The sequence below is a fragment of the Sphaeramia orbicularis genome, chromosome 12 (genome assembly GCF_902148855.1).
Source record: "Sphaeramia orbicularis chromosome 12, fSphaOr1.1, whole genome shotgun sequence".
NCBI classification, from domain to species: domain Eukaryota; kingdom Metazoa; phylum Chordata; class Actinopteri; order Kurtiformes; family Apogonidae; genus Sphaeramia; species Sphaeramia orbicularis.
Window position 1 is genome coordinate 80143226 of NC_043968.1, and position 20151 is coordinate 80163376.

At 42.1% G+C, this 20151-nt stretch overlaps 2 protein-coding genes across 2 annotated transcripts in view; both read right to left on the reverse strand.

Annotated features, from left to right (window-relative positions):
* On the reverse strand, positions 1-2995 carry LOC115429067 (serine/arginine repetitive matrix protein 2-like). Its single transcript, XM_030148313.1, has 2 exons — positions 1043-2995; positions 1-937 (listed from the first exon to the last, which is right to left on the reverse strand). Exons 1-2 carry the CDS (start codon positions 1702-1704, stop codon positions 376-378), a joined length of 1224 nt encoding a protein of 407 aa, XP_030004173.1. The 5' UTR covers positions 1705-2995; the 3' UTR covers positions 1-375.
* Positions 2996-7661: 4666 nt separating this feature from the next.
* LOC115429602 (voltage-dependent N-type calcium channel subunit alpha-1B-like) overlaps positions 7662-20151 on the reverse strand; it is a 469655-nt gene continuing 457165 nt past the window's right edge. Inside the window, exons 50-54 of the mRNA XM_030149195.1 lie at positions 18651-18761; positions 15283-15321; positions 10429-10693; positions 8730-8953; positions 7662-8606 (exon numbers count right to left, since the gene is read on the reverse strand). Coding sequence (XP_030005055.1) covers positions 8031-8606; positions 8730-8953; positions 10429-10693; positions 15283-15321; positions 18651-18761 — 1215 coding nt within the window. The 3' untranslated portion in view covers positions 7662-8030. The remainder of the gene's footprint in view (positions 8607-8729; positions 8954-10428; positions 10694-15282; positions 15322-18650; positions 18762-20151) is intronic.

Consider the following 20151-nt stretch of genomic DNA (forward strand, 5'->3'; position numbering starts at 1 on the left):
TTCAATTCAATTCAACACACTTTATTTATCCCCAAGGGTTCTATTTAAACAGGGCATGAAAGTAACTTAAAAGCAGACATAAAAGCAGACAGTACAGAGTGGCCAACAGTGGAAACGTCACTGCCTTTATACTGCCATGCAGCCGCTGTGTTGGAATGTGTTTGTCATCAGTCCACCAGAGGGCGCCGCTCTGAAGAAACATACAGGCCAAATACCAAGAAGAAGAGCAGAGGATTTAAAGAAGAAAAATAAAGAAGACCAGAGTTTTTTGAGAAGAAAAATGTATTAAATGATTCCAAAAAATGGTGATGACACAGGAGGTTTTACTAATGTTTGTATTAAGAATATTAGTTGTCATAGATACGTTTGTAGTTTTTATTTTTTGCCAAAAATCAGAGCAGGATGTTCTTCCTGAGGTGGTCCGGTGTCTGTAGGGGACTCCTCTAGACCTCCTACCAGTCCATGGGGGCTAGTGTAGTACTGGGGGGGCGGCGTTAGGACTGGTGAGGACAACAGGCTCAACAAGACAGTGAGGAAAGACCGGTCTGTGGTGGGTCTGGACCTGGACAGACAGGACCTGGACAGACTGGATTTGCTTAGACTGGACCTGGACAGACTAGACCTGGACAGTCTGGATTTGGTTAGACTGGACCTGGACAGACTGGACCTGGACAGACTAGACCTGGACAGTCTGGATTTGGTTAGACTGGACCTGGACAGACTGGACCTGGACAATATGGAACAAGACAGACTAGACCTGGACAGAGTGGACGTGTACAGACTGGATCTGGAAAGTGTGGAACTAGACAGACTGGATCTAGACACTCTGGACCTGGACAGACTAGACTTGGAGAATCTGGACGTGGACAGCCTGGACCTGGACAGTCTGGATCTGGTCAGCCTGGATCTGGACACTCTAGATCTGGACACTCTGGACCTGGACAGACTAGACTTGGAGAATCTGGACGTGGACAGCCTGGACCTGGACAGTCTGGATCTGGACAGCCTGGATCTGGACACTCTAGATCTGGACACTCTGGACCTGGACAGACTAGACTTGGACAATCTGGATCTGGAGTGACTGGATATGGACAGTGTGGACCTGGACAGACTAGACCTGGACAGTCTGGATTTGGTTAGACTGGACCTAGACAGACTGGACCTGGACAGACTAGACCTGGACAGTCTGGATTTGGTTAGACTGGACCTGGACAGACTAGACCTGGACAGAGTGGACTTGTACAGACTGGATCTGGAAAGTGTGGAACTAGACAGACTGGATCTAGACACTCTGGACCTGGACAGACTAGACTTGGAGAATCTGGACGTGGACAGCCTGGACCTGGACAGTCTGGATCTGGTCAGCCTGGATCTGGACACTCTAGATCTGGACACTCTGGACCTGGACAGACTAGACTTGGACAATCTGGATCTGGAGTGACTGGATATGGACAGTGTGGACCTGGACAGACTGAACCTGGACAGACTGGACCTGGACAGTGTGGAACTAGACAGACTGGACCTGGACACTCTGGACCTGGACAGCCTGGATCTGGACAGCCTGGACCTGGATATTCTAGATCTGGACACTCTGAACCTGGACAGACTAGACTTGGACAATCTGGATGTGGACAGACTGGACCTGGACAGTTTGGACCTGGTCAGTCTGGACCTGGACCGTCTGGACCTGGTCTTTGACTTCATTGTGGAACCAGTGTCAGACTTCCTTCACGTCCACACTGACACAAAGTGCTCATAAAGGACATCCATGTTTTTTGATGACACTACAGTGTTTATGGACAAAGTTCCTGAATTCAGCCTCAAATGTGTTCGTTTCCACCTTCAGCCAAACACTAAATACGCTGCTCTTACATTACATCTTGACAGACTTCTCATTTTACGTGAACATTACCAATTTGACCAAATGTTTGAAGGGATGCGATGCCATATTAGCGTCGTTCCAGCTACGTTAGCGTCGATGAGAGCAGGGGTCGTGCCTTGTTCTTTGTTCCATTATCAAGAGAAGATATCCAGATGTTGTGGACGATTCCAGTCCTAATGTACAGATGTTTGATAAACCAGGCAGGCAGGTGTACTCCGATACCAACAGTGATGATCTATGGCACGTGTAGTCTTAGAAACAACTGCAGCAGACGACAGGAAACGTCCAAAAATGTTACAAAACACCAGAAAAAAAAGGTCAGAAATCCTTTAAAAATGTCCTGGATCTTAATAAAACTAAATTCTTTGGCCGACGACCTCATTTTCCAACAAATTTCACTGAAAACTGTAAACAAGTGCATTGAGGAATCCTAATCGCTAACAGACAAACAGACTAAAAACAGAAGAAATCACATAAAAACAAAAAACAAAAAAAACCCTAAACTTTGTTGGTTATGTCTAAACCGTCACATCTGGTTCTCTATGCAAAAGAAAATTATTTCAAATACAACTTGACCCAAGTCTTCACAAAGAACACAGTTTTATCCTGCGGGTGGTTCTGTCCGGGGGGAGGCCTCATGCACTCAACTCGCCCAAACCTCCAAAAATGCCCTGTGATTCAACGGGTATCAGCTTTGATCCGGCTTGTGCCTCAGTGTGGGTTTTCCACTTAACTGTACATGATATAATACATTTACAATTTACAACTGGTCATACACAAATGTAAAATTTGGTCGCAGTTACACTAAAGCCTGAACCTGGAGAACTCCAGAGGGTAAAGCTACAGGGCGGATGGAGTGTCGTCTTGTTGCATAGCCCTACTTTAAGTCAAACAGTCAGCAGCAACAACACAACGCATTACTGTGGAACGTTTACGAACTACGAACTACAGACAACACCACGTCTCAGAGGGAACAGGAACGTGATGTTTTGAGCAAATAAGAGGGTATGCACATACGTCACCTCCCCCCCCGGGCCACGCCTAGGGATGGGAATCGACAAGAATTTAACGATTCCAATTCCATTATCAGTTTTGCTTATTGATCCGATTACTCATTGGGTGAGGGAATAAAAGAGTACAAACAGGTGTGTTTACATGAACTGTCTTATATTTTCATGTCTGCACAAAAAATATGACATATACAGTATGTACAAATAATAAGAACAGATGATACTGGGCCTGGTTTGGGGGTGGGGTGGGGGTGGGGTGTACAGTGAAAGTGAAACTAAAGACTCTTTACTAATTCCTCTATTACCGCATTTCTACTACAGAACTGGTTCGACTCGGCTCGTCTCCCGTTGTTGTGCACCTCATTTCCTTTCCCTTACCTTTGGAAACTTGTATTTGAGGGGGTACGATGTTTGTTCCCTGTACCGGAACCAGACCAGGCCCAGATGACGGCCTGGTGTTCACTCTGCCGCTAGATTCACAAGCGCCGCTAAGTAGTGAATCAAATGAATCCCATGCTGTGGACAAATGTTTGAACATATTGGAGGGATTCCACCCTTTTGAACAAATGGAAGCTCTGACAGTGTTCCAGTGGACCTGGTGTGGTCTGTTTAGACCGTTTCTGCCAAAAACGTCATGTTGGCTACGTTCTGACCAAAACAATGCAGCGTACGTGTGACGTCATCGCGCATGCACAACGAAGGGAGAATCAATCAGCAGAATCGTTAAACAGGCAAACGATTCCAAGGAATCGAGCTACTGGGATCCGGTTCTCAAAAAGAACCGGTTCTCAATTCCCATCCCTAGCCACGCCCCTCTAAGTCAGACTGAGGGTCTTAAACCAACCTGCTCAACATGACGGAGTATAGCAGTAAACACAGCCAGAGAAAAGGGAAAATGTGAAATCTGAAATTAAATGAAGGACGGCTGGACTGGACATGGATCTGTACGAGCTACCAAAGAACAAGTGGTCCACGAACACTGACATGTGGACACAAATGGAGGATCCTGACCTGATCCAGGGTGGAGGGGATCAGCGCTATTTGGACCTGAAACAAATATACATGGTTTCATCAGGACTGACAACCAGGGTCCAAAACTAGGGCCCAGAACCAGCTGATCCAAAGTGCATTTACAGTAGACTGTGGACTGACCCCAGTGAATATATGCAGGATCTACTGGGACTGAAGAGATTTACTGAGTCTAGTTCAGATCCAGTACTTTATACAACACAGATACTACTGCTGTGGACCAGCAGGGCACCACTGGATTCTGGGAAATTAGGAGATTTATACCACCTGTTTTTAACCCTTTCATGCATGATGTCCACATTTGTGGACATATAGTTGAAGCTCACTTTCCAAAAGGTTATAAAGGCAATATTGTCCAAACCACATGGGGGAAGTCTCTATAAATTCTAAGCAATACAATGAAAAAAGGATCATCTTAGTTTTAGAATTTGGACTGCTCTGTGATCTCATAAAGTTAACCTTCAAAGACCTATCTATGAGTTTTCTGTCCATGTTTGTAGACACGAGTTTCACAATTTTATACAAAAAAAAACCCAAAAACAAAACAAATGTCCATGGCAAAGGACATTCCATTCAAAAAATGCATCTGACAAAACTGTTGCATCATGGTGTTTCCAATACAGGCAAATGTTTAATGAAATGAAAGCCAAAACTTGTACTTTCCTGGGTCTTATAGGTTAAAATTCTTCTTAAATAAAAAATTCAAAATGCATTTCAACTTAAGCCTAATTCTGACAAACAAAATCAGTCAAAAAAAGAATCTAGATAGTTTTTCATAATTCATGCATGAAAGGGTTCAATTCTGACATTATTCTTGTAATATTATGGCTTTACTGTCGGAATATGATGACTTTAATCTCATAAACGAATGACATTTTTGTTAAATTATGAGTTTTTTCTATAGCTACGACTTTATTCTCATAACATTGTGATTCTTTTTGTATTCGACTTTATTCTCATTAAATTACAGGTTTTATATCGATATTTTATGACTTTATATTCTATATATTCTCCAGTTCCCCTGTATTTGTAAAACTGGGTTAGCCTCAGTTTCAGTTAGTTTACTAATCATGTAGGAGCACAAGGTTCAGAATCACAAAACGAAGACAAAAACCATGAAAGATCTGATCATGAAACCAAGAGCTGCACTAAGAAGTAACGTTAGCCAAAACAATACGTCATTTCAGGTCTGATTCGACCCAAAAATACAGCATAAATTAATGTTAGCTGACACCAAACAGGATCCACAGATCTAGGTTTGGTTTCCTGGATTTGTGGATCCATCTACGTCTCTTTTCTTTGTCTTTCGGTGTCTGTAAAACGATAGCTCCGACTGCTTTAAAAACCTGTTCATACAATCAATCTCACAACAGCTCTTCCCCATTTTTTATTAAATATTCTTCTTCAGTTTAGACAGTATTGAAGCCAACGCTGTCACTCATCTCCCTCTTTCTGCCACTCAGTGGGCGTAACCGTGGTGACGTCACGTGCATACCCTCTATTTGGCGGAAATGAGATACGGTGCGTTCAAAAGAGGCAGGTGTTTGTGGATGTGATGGATTTTTTGTCGATTTAAAAATCAGAAAAATGGCACTTTTCCCCCGTTCAGAGACCATTTTCTACCAACGGACTGGCAGTAGATTTGTTAAAGAAAGGCATAATGCTTACCGTACACCCTTAGGCAAAAGTACAGACACTATTTTTGACAAGTTCAAGACCCTGGCATGCACTACATTGCTTACTTTGGATCTGTAAATTCTGACTCACGAGATTCAGTAGAAAAGAAAGTCTGTTTTTTTTTTCTTTTTTTTTTCTTCTTTTTTTTTGCGTTCTGTCCATTACACCGCTTTGAAAACAAGAGCTTTGTTCTGGCCACTCTTTCTCAGCTCACATGCTCAGCAGAAACCAGGCTGTATGGAGGGATGTCAGTCTCAGAAGGACCACATATGTGGATTACATAATGTACAACTGAAAAATAGTGTTTGCGATGATTGGGGGGGTCCTCGTAAATGCTCCAAACCACACACAAATACCAAGTCGTTTGAAGACTTTTTAAACAATTGTACAAAGTGGTCGGTTCGTTTTCACTTTTGCTGTGCACATAAATTAGCCTTTGGGGGTGTTCACACTAGGGATGTAAACAATTAATCGACTATCAATTAATTGTCAATAAGAATTGGGTCAAGCGATTGTGTTGATTTTGAAGACAGCCCCCGGTGGCCACTGATGTTACTGCAGTTTTTGTTCAGTTCATTTAAATTTCTATAGAAAATATCAAGAAAATTAAAAAAAAAATAACAAATTAATCAACAAAAAGAACAAAATAATTAAGATAAATGAGTATAAAGTAACAAAATAATCAACAAAATGAGCAAAAATTAACAAAACAATCAACATAATGACCAAAGTAATCAAGAAAATTAGCAAAAATTTCCAAAATAATAAAAAAAGAACAAAACAATCAACAAAATAACCAAAATAATCAACAAAAAGTACAAAACAATCAATAAAGTGACCAAAATAATCAAGAAAATGAGTAAAGATTAACAAAATAATTAAAAAGAACAACATAGTCAAGACAAATGCGTAAAAAGTTACAAAATAATCAACAAAAGGACCAAAATAATCAGCAAAATGAGCAAAAATGTACAAAATTTGCAACGAAAACAACAAAATAATCAACAAAATGACCAAAAACTTTTTGTGAAAATTAACAAAATAATCAAGAAAATGGGCCGAAACAAACATAAGTTCTCTGGACAGGCCTTCAGACGACGGGTCGGTGAACGAACCTGGACGACACCACAGACATCAGCTCATCAGGTGGAAAAACGCAGCTAATATTTAATGCAGAACTGAAACCATTCAGCATTAGTGGACTACAATTAATTAACGAAGACTAAAAGGCTTTAAGTCGTATTTTATGTGATACATATCTGTATATTTCAGATTTTCCCTCTGAAACTACAGATTAGATTGATGGAGATAACTGTATCATTCCTTAAAAGCATCTCGAGGCCGAACGCAATTCAATCTATTAGAAAAAAACATCTACACCGACATTTGTCTCATGTAAATGTTTAGAGATATTCATCTAGTTCCCATTGATCACTGATAGGAAGTCATTTATGGACTTTCATTTGAGTCCATGACCTTTGACCTTGAGTGACCTTGAAGGATCAAATTTAAGGTCACCAATGTCTAGAATTCTAGTTTTCGTCATTTTGTTAGTTTTCGATAATAACCTTGGTCTGTACATAAAATATCACTGTGAATTCAGTTTGCGATGCGTGTAAATGTTTTCAGATTCTTTGGTATTCATATATGGATTGGAACATACGTTTGTGAAACCCCAGTTTATGCACAAATCGTTGCTTTAAGTCGTATTTTATGCGATGCGTATCTGTGACTCCTCTGAGACCTTCGTCCTCTCCATAAGGCTGCATCCTAATACGTCTTTGAAAATGAGGCACTTAGTATTCAGCCACATAACGTCAGAAAAGAGTTGATCTAGTCCCTACTGTATGTGCACTCACAAAATTTACAATTTTACAAAAAGGAAAAAAAAAACAAACAAAAAACCAGGATCGTGAAAATTACACTTCACACCAATTTGATCAGTGTTAGTTTCCCTTGTTTTGACTCGTGTTTGTTGGCATTTGGTTAAAAACTCTTGGCAAAAATAAACAAAATGGATCTGGAAATGATAAAAAAAAAAAAAAAAAAAAAAAAAGAAAAAACACCAGCGATGAGGCATTCAGAGGGGTCTCGATGTAGGTTTTGGCTTTTGTCGTCTGCTCAAACACTGACTTTACTGGCCAAGGCAAAAATACTTCAGGGTCTTCACGTGTGCTATGACTTCAGTGCAAGTAAAGGGGTTAGAAAACGGCCGCAGTGTCTTTTATCCTCGAAGAGTTCGTTGTATAAAAAGGAGAGTAACACTACAAAGCTGGAATGATTTCTTTTCCCCTTTCACTGGCTTTTTTTTCTCACTTGGCTTTTTTTCCCCCGGTCTCTTCTCGGGCTCGAAGGCCCGGACCGAGCGCCGCCCGCCGCCCATTGGCAGCAGCGGCGTCCACAGCTAAACGACCCGAAAATGCTCTGCCGTGTTAGCACCAGTCGTCCTCCTCCCGCTCCCTGAGACTTCCTGTCCCTCTGCCTCCGGGTCCAGACCCAGAGTTGACCCCGAGGGTGAAGTGGTATCCGTTAGGGACCACCACGCCTCCCCCCGCCCGGCCCTGCACGGCGGCGGCGGGTGCTGTGACGGCGGTCGCGGCGGCGGTCCCGTGCGGCACCGAGGTCGTGGTGGGGGCGCCGGCAGCCGTCCTCGCCAATCGTCCTCCTCCGTGGCTGCTCATAGCGTCCTGGAAGTCCTCGGCGTCCTCCAGATGAGGCGCGTCCTGCCGGGTCAGATTAGGGTCCGAGCCGATGCGGGTCACCGGGATCGGGGACCCCTCCAGTAAGCGCTCGTGCTCTGAAAGGCCACGGCTGAAGCGAGTCTGGTGCCCTGTGGTTGTTACGGTGGCGGCGGTGGAGGACGGATGAGGCGGGGGGTTGGCAGTCTTATAGGCCACGGCGGGGCGGGGGGTGAGGGGCGTCTGGGGGAGCTGCCGGCGACCACGCCCCGGGGTGCCTGAACCAGGAGGGAGCCCCGCCGGCCCGGCTTTAACGGCACTGCTACCAAGCTGCAACAGAAAGAAACATTTCATCTGCAGGTCAGAAAGAAGTGACTTTGACACTGGTTATCTGAGGTACGTTTGTCTGCTGTTTTTTCTCTGTTTCCATCCACCACAGTGAATAAACATCACCTGTTTGAGGTAGGCGGCGTCCTGTCCCTCTCCGGGGGACGTGGATCGACTGGGCCCGGCCGACCTGGCGTGGCCCTGCTCCCGGCTGCCGTAGCGTTCGCAGGAGTAGTAGCGCTGCTTCTCTCCGGCCGACGAGTGGTGCCTCCTCTCCAACGGGCGGCTTCGATCCCGTTCCCTGGGTCGCTCTCTGGACAAACCTTCAGACGACGGGTCGGTGAACGAACCTGAACGACACCACAGACAGCTCATCAGGTGGAAAAACGCAGCTAATATTTAAAGTAGAACTGAAACCATTCAGCATTAATGGAGTCGAATCGATTAACAAAGACACAAAGGCAGAAGATGGCTATAGGCTCACTTTTGTACACTAATAAAATAATCAACAAAATGAGCAAAGTAATCAAGAGAATGAGTTAAAATTAACAAAATAAACGATAAGAACATTAACAAACTGAACAAGAACTATCAAAACTAGAAAAGCACTCGGAAAGCGCAGACCTCAGTCAGATCAGTAGTGTCCCCCCCCCCAACACACACACACACAATCACCACCAAAAATTTTATCATTTGTTCCGTGTGCCACTATCAAAATTTCCTGAAAATTTCATCACAATCCGTCCCTAACTTTTTGAGTTATCTTGCTAACAGACAGACAAACAAACAAACAAACAAACAAACAAACAAACAAACAAACAAACAAACAAACAAACAAACCCTGATGAAGCACTACCCCTGTCGTCCTTGGCGGAGGTAACAATCAACAAAATGACCAAAATAATCAAGAAAATTGGGGAAGGCATGGAAACTTAGACAAAGAACTGTATCCTAAACTAAAAGGACCTTGTTTGATGTAATTGTTATTGGGATGAGTATATAATAATAATAAGAAGAAGTAAGAACCACTGAGAGCCGGGGCCGCAGGCTTTTCACCCGGTCCCAGACCGACGGTGTCTTCTCCCGGGGCCGGGCTGCGGTCTCTTCTCCTGGCCCTGGTGAACAGACTGCTGGTCTAGGACTGGTGAACAGACCGGGTACCGGTGTAAGACTTGTCTCTGTCCATGGTATCTCCTTGTAGTTCAGTGTTTTCTGTGGAAGTGACCTCTGCATGTTGCGGTGTGTAATCCGAAAGGGGGGGGGGGGGGGGGGTCGGTAGTTCGGTGTCCGTGGTTCGGCTAGGGGGTGGTCGGGGGGGGGTGGGGGGCGGTTGTACGGTAGTGATCTGTGCCACTTGTACTTCATGGAAGTAAAGGTGGAACTTAAGGCTCATTTCCCTTTCCTCTATCTCCTGAATCTTCACAAACTTTCATTTGACTGGGCAGGACGTTTGTCCTGTTCTATTCTATATTACACTGATGTAGAATAAGTCTGGTGAAGATTTTTTGCATGAAATTTATGGTGTGGTGGCGAGGATTAGCGGAAACACTAGTAGAAGACGCTCATGCTGGATCTGGCAACCCCCAGTCTGGGGGGAGGAGGAGAGGATACCACGCTCTACAGTATTTGGAATGTGATTGTAGTACCAGTTTTGGCCCCAATCCTCCATACGGCACTTTTACTGGTGTCTTAAAAGCCTGTAGGGGCTGGGCTCGTAAGTGTATGACACCTAAATAAAATATGAATTCACTGTACATGACAATAAAAGTCTGTGAAAGTCTTTGAATCTGGTCTGTGTGTTCATGTCATTGGTTCTGATCCATACCCACGGTGCTGGACGGCTGCACCGACGCCGCCCTGTCCAACGACTTCTGCTTCTTGTCCTTGTCTTTGTCGCGGCGGCGGTGGCAGCGGTGGTGGTGGTGATGGTGGTGGGCTCGGTCCTGGTTGTGGATCTGACCCGGCCCGGGGGCGGAGGACTGGGCCAAGCCGGGCCGCTCCAGGTCGTACTCCCTCAGCGAGATCTCGTGGTAGCGCTGAGGCGTCAGGGACGACGCCGAGCGCCTGATGGGGCTGAGGTCCACGATGGGCTGGAGGGGGAGGGAGGAAGAAAGACAGGGGTCATGACGGTACTGGATGGACCCCAAACCCCACTTTGACCGGATCAACATCAAATCCACAACACACAGATGACACGGCGACCTTTAGGCCAAAGAGCGACGCTGGGCCCGGTCTTCTGCACAGGCGTCGGAAAGGTTTCAGGAGGATGAGCACCAGTTCCCAACACAACTGGAAACTTACTGTTCGCTCACAAAACTTACAAAAGTTGTAAGTTAACAGGCGTCTCTGCGGACGAACGAAGAAGAGGAGAGGCGCTGACGTTTGAGACGTTTGTCAGATTAGAAAGAGAAACATCTGAGTGTATTCTCTTTCAATTAAAGCGTTATAGTAGATCCATGTTCCAGTTTTAACCCATAAAAACCCAAACAGCCACAAACGACCAAAACCATCTACTGATCTAAACTGTTTAATACCTGGTGATCCACTAATCCTATCAATCCATGTCAATAATTGGTGTAATATACAGTTTATTCATCTTTTCATGGTCATCAGATATGACCCATTTGGACGTTCAAGGGCTCCGTAGTTACCATGGAAACACCGTCATCTTCTACAACATTGATTCACCAGTAAAACCCATGGAGTTGGATCAATGACAGTGGATGGACACACTGGGTTTATATGTTAAGTAATAAATGAAGTGACCGAAAATGGAGTAAAATTAAGTAAAAAAAGAATAAATAAGCAACCAAATTACCAACGACAGCCAAACTGATCCATAAAATGAACAAAAATATATAACAACTCAATGGCGTAATAAGCAACATGAACAAAATGAGCCACAAACTGAACAAAATTGAAGACAAAACATATAAAAATGGGCAACAAAATGTAGAAAAATAAACAAAATAAGTAACAAAATTTGCAAAAATAAATAAAAACACCATGTAAAATGAACAAAAATTATTTTAAAAAATTACAAAATGATGAATAATGAGGAAAATAAGCAAATAACTGTCTAACAATAAATAAAAAGAAAAGAAAAGAAAAAACAGCAAAGTGATCAATAAAATGATCAAAAATAAATAACAAAATAAAATTTAACTAACAAAATAAGCCACAAACTGAGCAAAATTGCAGAAAAACTATAACATGGGCAAAGAAAACGTAGAAAAATAGTCATAAAATAAAACTCATGGAGTTTGATGAATGACAGTGGTAAAATGAACAAAAATGCATAACAAATCAACAAAATAATAAGTTACATGAACAAAATGAGCCACAAACTGAACAAAATTGAAGAAAAAGTATAAAAATGGGCAACAAAATGTAGAAAAATAAACAAAATAAGCAACAAAATTAACATAAACAAATTAAAATACCATGTAAAATGAACAAAAATTATTTTAAAAAATTACAAAATGATAAATAATAAGAGGAAAATATGCAAATAATTGACTAAAATTAAGTAAAAAAAAAAAAAAAAAGAAAAGAAAATGAACAAAAACAGCCAAAGTGATGAATAAAATGATCAAAAATGAATAGTAACAAAATAAAATAGTAACAAACAAAATAAGCCACAAACTGAACAAAATCACAGAAAAACTATAAAAAAAAAGGCAACAAAACGTAGAAAAATAAATAAAGTCATAAAATAAAACCCATGGACTTTGATGAATGACAGTGGTTATAGACACTTATTTTTATGTTTAGTTACTGATATATTTGCTGATAAAGTCACTTGTTATTCAGTTTTGATCTAATAACCTCTGAATTTACCCTGAGCTTTAATGAACACCTACATGATCAGTGAATCAAATATAAAAAAATACCAGCTTTTCACAGAAAAAATGCTAAATCCAGAGGATAATATCATAATAAATGCTGATAAATCCCTTAAAACAGGTGAAATGTACAGTAAATATTCCCTTGGTAACAGTCCCAGAAGCAGCTCTGGGTCGTTATGGGTTCAAAGTCTACGTCATGTTTACTTTCGGTGACTCCGCCTCCAGACAAACATGTTCTCCGTCAGCGCCTCCACCTGGTTCTTATCCAACTGACCGGCCCGAGCTACCGGCAACACGCTGATGTGATGGGAAACAGCCACAGCAACGAACACGCCATCCCATAATTTATCCATTTCATCTAACAGTGGGGGAGACCGGGGACAGGCGTAACATGGGTCAGTTCTAACACTTGCAATTGCTGCAATCAGGAACAAGTTAGGACTCACCTAATTCTCTCCGCACATGCTCAGTTTAGTCCTTAGTCCACATGGGAAGTTGTAGTGTCATGAGGCAACACATCAATATTTATGAGGGAAAACATAATTTTGTAGTAAGAAAGTACATTTTTTTGCCTAAATTACTTTAGTGATTACTTGGCTCGTTTTGTAGTTGGACTCATTAAAGGTATGTCATGTTGATTATGTGTCTGTTTAGCGATCTTTCATTCAGGTTATCTGTGGTAATGCTTTAGCTTCTAGCTGTAAGGTAAGCTAACTGATCACTAATGCACTCAAGGACAGTTGGAACAAACTTACTTGGGGCAGATTGGGTACGGTTACATGATTTTTTTAAAATCTGATTTATTTTTCCAGAAGAAATTAATCCAGAACTAAAGTATTTTCTCTTCTTTTTACATAGAAATGTTAAACCCGAATAAAGGTTTACATGAGAAATGTTTATTCGGTTTTCCCAGCCCTTCCGTTAGCTTAGCTTAGCATAGTCAGTGCATTTCCATGGTCACACGTAGCCAGTTTTTTAAAGGTGATTCTTAGTCTTTTGTCAGTGATTTTGTGAAATCCGATTCTCCCTAATTATTTCTTTAGATCTGCGACTTACTGCACTCATACAATCTTGGGACTGCTGTGTTGACGGAAGTTGGAAAATCTTTTTGCTGGAAGGGATGCATGCGCTAAATTAGCTTTGCGTTACCATTTTAGCTTTGCATTAGTTTTTATTTCCCAAGATTTTATTAGTGCAGTAAGTCACATGACCATGATTTGAGCCTCAATTTGTGATCATATTGACCCCAGCGGACTAAAGGAATGATTAGGGAGAACTGAATTTCTCAAAATCACTCATAAAATACTACGAATCACCTATAAAAGCCTGGCTACGTCTGACCATAGGAATGAAGCGATTATGCTAAGCTAGGCTAAGCTAAGCTAACGGAAGGGCTGCGAGAACAAGGCAATCAGTGCACTGCAGTACAAACTGATTTGCTCACTTATCGAACTCATTAGTGCATGACAAATGAATGAATAAAAAAAACAAATGGTGAACTCTTCCTTCAGGGTTTCCAGGCTGGTAGATCCCATCAGAATAGCCCACTGGAGCAGTTTGGGTTGACTAGACTGCAGTGCATATTCTTCCACCAGCGCAGAATGTGTGCGTCACTGTGACAGGACAAGACAACGAGCATGTGCAGAATGGAAGGAATAAAGTCCAAACACTTGAAGCTAGTTTACATTGCAGTTTGAAGACACCGGGTTAAAAGAGCTCAAAGTTAGAGACAGAAATGTAAAAAAAAATGTTACTACTGTCCCCAGTCTTCCCTATCTCCACATTCATCTGCTTTGTGTTCGTATTTGACAGATGTAACAGGCCATAGTTTACCCCCCCAGTCCGGACTACACCTGGGGTTAAAGTGGCCTAGGCCAGATGATACCCAGGTATATTGTGGTCTAGGCCAGGGGGGTCAAATTGGGTCAAATAAATTGGCGCTTTAACCCCAGGTCTAGTCCAGATGGGGGGTAAACTATGTCCTGTTACTCTGGGTTTTATATGCGGGGTTTTATTCTGGGATTTTTTGTGCTGTTTTTCTTCTTCCCACCTCAGCGTCGCCTGTAGCTCCAGTCAGACACAACAATATCACAACACTGCTAAAAAAAATACTGATATTACCAAGTCTTTTAATCTAGAACAGTCTTAAAATCTTACTTTTCCACATGCGTGTCATTAAAGGGCTGCATTTTCCTTCGAATTATTAAAAAAATATTGAAATGGTCCTTGACGGAGGCTCTGAAAATGAGAGCTCTTCATCGGTTTCAGGTCAGATTTTAAGACTGAATGCGACATCAAATGACAACAGAAGGTTAGACAGAAGTGTTTTTTTTGTGACGTGATTAAGAAAAAAAAAAAAAAAAAAAAGAGTTATTTCAAAGCAGGAAAGCAGCAGCAGCACTGTCTCTGCCTTGTTTTAGTAACACACCCACTCACAATACTACACACTACTGTACAAGTACACAAAAACACCACAAAAAGTCCAAAGTACTGCTGTTGAGAAGCAGGACAGTGTGTGTGACGTCTCCAGGGATGGAATGTGAACATGTACTGTGTGGAAAGTGTGGAATTGTGTGGAATTTGTTGATCAGTTGTGTGTTTGTGTGTGTATGTGTTAAAGGAATGACCTTAATGGTGTTTTTTTGTTTTTTTTTCTTATGTGTGAGGTCACTTTGTCCATGATGGACAGAAGGTTTGATATGAGTAAACACATGAAGGCAAACATGAGATATGAGAAGAAGAAGGAGGAGGAGGAAGGGGGAGTGGACAAGAGGAAAAGAAGGTAAAGAAGAAGAAGAAGAAGAAAAGGTGGCACAACAGGTGGTACATACTGCCAGGTGGGTCCCAGGGACGTGGCGAGGGTGGCTCCGCTATCAGACAGCACATACAAGAGGGAGGTGGGCAAAACATTAGCAGTGGGCATTAACAGAGGAGAGAGGGATGACAGAAGAAGAGAGGAGAGGAAGAGGAGAGAAGAGAACAGTAGAGAAGATGCTGGTGCTACTCTAGATTATTTTAGTCTTAATAAATCTCATGAAAAGACCAAAATTATCTACGTAAATAGTTCCAGTGTCTCTGTATAGGCCCTTTTCCACCGCAGGAACTTTTGCAGGAACTTTGAGCATTACCCTGAACTTTCAAAAACCCAGGTGTGTTTGCACTGAAAATTACCCTGGTAAATTACTTTCCCCTGGCCCCGAACTTTCCCCGAAGAAGTTCCTGGTAGGGAGGTAGTACTTTCCAGATTACCAGGAACTCTTAGGGGCGGGGCTGTGTGCTGGAGAACACTGAGTGGTGGACTAGACTAGCAGCGTTTCCACATTCTGTTCACCAGCACAATTTAATTCATTCATTTAATTTCCACAAGCTTTGTATTTTGATAATTTGGAAAATGGACCAAAAGAGAAGCTACAACAAGTCGACGGATGACGAGGTCCAGGCTCTTGTGAGTGTTTTTGCAGAGGAGGAAAATCAGACGGACTTTGAATGGCCGACACGAAACGAGCGAGGTTTGAGTAAAAGCTGTCGGAGCCAAATGTAGGAAACAAGCCTAAAGAAATACAAGAAAAGAAGAAGAAACGTATGCAGTATTCAAAGAAACTAAAGGACCACAACGGTCGCAGTGGATCCAACTGCAGAACAAACCAATGGCATGAATATCACAAAAATATTCAGTTTAGTTCGTTCCATGCTGTAACAGTCATTCTAAACTCTAAATTTCTCAAAACTGTGAAAAGACTTTGTAGACACTGTCCCAAGGAAGCTACGATCAGTAGTTCAGTCTGAGAAGATGTTTGAAGAAATTGCTAACGAAAACGACAACGAAGATAAATTTTTAAACACATAAAATTTGACCCAAACCCAGAGGTTATAGAGGAGAAAAAAAGAGGACAAATCAACGGGCTAGAGTTTGAGGACGAAGGAGGAAGGTCCGAACACACTGAGAAACTGGTTCTAGTGGTCTGTTCATCAGATTGGATAGTAGAGATACCATTGCAAACATCAGCAGAGAAGATAGAAAAAGAGAGAGAGAGAGAGAGAGAGAGAGAGAGAGAGAGAGAGAGAGAGAGAGAGAGAGAGAGAGAGGTTGAAAAGCAACATAACCATTAGGAGAAGCATATGTCAAGTGAGTGTGACAGAGCAGGGTGAGACAGACAGACAGAATCAGACAGATGGACGGACGGACAGACAGACAGACAGACAGACAGAATCAGACAGACAGGTGAAAGAGACCAGCAAATACAGACATGACAGACACAACAACAAGACCGACAGATATACACGAGAGAGAGAGAGAGAGAGAGAGAGAGAGAGAGAGAGAGAGAGAGAGAGAGAGAGGGAGGGAGGAGAGAGAGCGAGGAGAAAGACTGACAGAGAGAGAGAGAGAGAGAGAGAGAGAGAGAGAGAGATGGAGACGGAGAGAGAGAGAGGAGAGAGAGGGAGGAGAGACTGACAGAGAGAGAGAGAGAGAGACAGACAGAGAGTGAGATGGAGAGAGACAGAGAGAGACAGACAGAGAGAGAGAGACAGAGAGAGAGAAATGGAGAGAGAGAGACTGACAGACAGACCGAGAAAGAGAAAATAGAGAGAGAGAGAACGAGAGTGAGAGCAAGAGAGAGAGAGAGAGAGAGAGACAGAGACCGATAGAGAGAGAGAAAATATAGAGAGCAAGAGAGAGAGAGAGAGAGAGAGAGAGAGAGAATAGAGAGAGAGAGCAAGAGAGAGAGAGAGAGAGAGAGAGAGAGAGAGAGAGAGAGAATAGAGAGAGAGAGCAAGAGAGAGAGAGAGAGAGAGAGAGAGAGAGAGAGAGAGAGAGAGAGCAGTTGCTGGAACTCACCGAAAGACACAAGGAGTAAAAAAACAACAGCAGTGGATGAGAAACAGTCAGATTTCTAAAGCAGAGGTAGAATCGTACAGAACATCAGAGCTGTCAGAGGAACCAAACACTACAGACTGTACTCAGACCAGACTGGATTAGACACAACTGGACCACATGGAACACACTGAACCCTTAGACGCAGAAGTGGGTCCAAATGACCCAGCAGGTGGTTTTCTTTCTATATCTTTGTAATGAAGTTGTTATTATTTCATATTCCAGGTATTCCTCAAAAACATGTAATCGACATCATGTCATTTAGATTTTGAACTTACTTTTTATCGACCTTTTTAAAGTGTACTTTTTGTGTGACTACCCCCTCCTTCCATCGATGGGTCAGAACGACCTGCATTCATTTCCAGTGGAATTACATCTGAACCTTTGATTCATTTATGAAACATGTCACTTATTGACCTTAGAACGGCTGTGTTTACTTTTAAGCAAGCGCTGCTTGAATGTTTTATGAGCAAGAGGAGGGAGACTGTTGTCACGGCAACCGACGAGGAGGTAGATGACGATGTCCAATAACTAAGGTTAATATTTTGAATTTCAGTGCTCTATAAAGGGTTAAATTAAAGCCAAACGTGCACACTTAAAGCACATTTTCCCTGCTTTATTTCGTCTCCACTGTGGTGATGAACAGAGGAAATGTCATAAAATCAGAGTCGCTGTCCAAATACTTCCAAAAGTCTCCAAAAGACTCCAAAGGTCAACTCGTCATGAGTTCAGAATGTCAGGTCTGCTACTTTTATTATCCTGGTATGGAGCTACAAGAACACACAACAATAAAGTATTCTGACTCTGACAGATATTTAATTGATTATTATTCATTTGATTATCATCTGTTAAACAGGGTGTTTGTCTTTATCCTAAGAACAATTCCAGACTTTCTCAAAACTGCTTTTTTTTCCCGTAGACCTTGACTTTATGTACTTTTATACTTGTGTTCCTACTTTTTTGGTTGAGATTGTACCTGTTGTGTGTAGTAGAAAAGTTCATTTTAATAAATGTTTTAATGTACGAATGCATAATTTGCAGTAAATTACGTTTTACTGACAGAAACGTTTTCAAAACCTAAGTGCATGGATATCACACAAACAAGTTTCACTAGAATCAATCCAGTATCGGCTGGTTAATGAAATCAGATCAAGTTTTTTATATGTTTTCCTCATGTATTTAATTTTAAGACTTTTAAGACCTGCACCAGCACCCTGGTTAAAGGATCCTCAGTGTCTAAAGGTTTCTGTTCTGATCTTGTTTTGAAACTGGAACCCAAAGCTGATCTGTCCTGGGAACACAGAGCCGTGTGCAGTGGGAGCTTACGTAGTACTCAGCGTTGAGTCGAGGCAGAGAAGCAGCTCTGCAGTGGCCCTCCAGGGGGGGGTAGCCCTCTGAGTCGGAGATGTTCTCCACCTGCTTCAGCTCAACCAGTTCCTGAAACCACAACACAAAGGGAACACACACACACACACACACACACACACACACACACAGGTTTCTACAAGTTAAATTTAAGACTTTTTAAGACCTTTATAAAAATACTTAGAACAGAATTTAATGCCTATTCACAGCCATACTGGCAAAAATGTGTGACTCCTGGAATTTAGGAAAATGTATTGATTTACTCCAACGCCTTTATTCCCAGTGTTCTGAGTTGAATTGATTTCTTGTACAAAGAGCAGCAAACTTCAAACCTGATCCCTTCCACTCGTGTCAACCAGGTTTTTGCAGCTTTGACACATTTAAACACAATACAGCCAACAAGTTTATGGCAACAGAACTGAAAACCTACCACATCAAATTTAATACTTTTTACAGAGGTTTTTAATGAGATAGATAGATAGATAGATAGATAGATAGATAGATAGATAGATAGATAGATAGATAGATAGATAGATAGATAGATAGATAGATAGATAGATAGATAGATAGATAGCAGAGGTGATTTCTCACAGACTGCAGTGGAAGCTCAGCTTCCCCTAAAATTACTCAAATTAAATGGTTAAATCTGTTCGGTTGTGTTGACATTTCATTGACTCCAAATGTGTTAGAACACGTTCATCTCACAGACAAGTTTGTTCAGAATCAGTTTTATCACAAATCATCAGACTGGATGTTGTTCACTTCTCCTCCATTCTCGTGTCTCTGTTTTCTCATCCATCTCTGCTCAGTGCATTTGTCCGTAGACTCTCAGCGTCCATGCACTTCAATGGGACTGAGTGGAACTGTTATTTTCATTGCCTCTAAACTGGACGGTAATTGGATAAATGCCACGATGTTGTCCCGCCCCCAGACACTCAGCGTCTCTGGGGGTAAATGGAGCTGTGGGCGGAGCTCGGTCAGGCTGGACGCCGGGCTTCCACGTGCTGATTGGAGGATCAGTCGAAAGGCTGAATCCCATTTGATTGACAGCTATTTTCAGATCTACTCCTTCACTGACACAGTTCAGTTTAATACCGTCACACATTCTGCTGTGAAATCAGAGAAACCACTACGAAATTACTTGTTCATTTCTTGCACTGTAAATAAAATACACTCATTGTACTTCCTTGTTTCAATTTAACATAATTTCAGCGTTTTCTTGTTTACTTGGTACGATAAGGTCACTGACCATTTTCTTAAAAGGAACGGAGGGATGAATTTATGTTTAAATAACCTGACAATTTTTTTTTTGATGTAAGCCGACAATGAGCTTCCCCTGTCTGAAAGACGAGCAGCCACCACTGCTAGATAGATAGATAGATAGATAGATAGACAGACAGACTTTTTCAGACCCTGTGGGAACCCTGATCCAGTACTACAGGTGGAATAGTGCCCCCTGTTG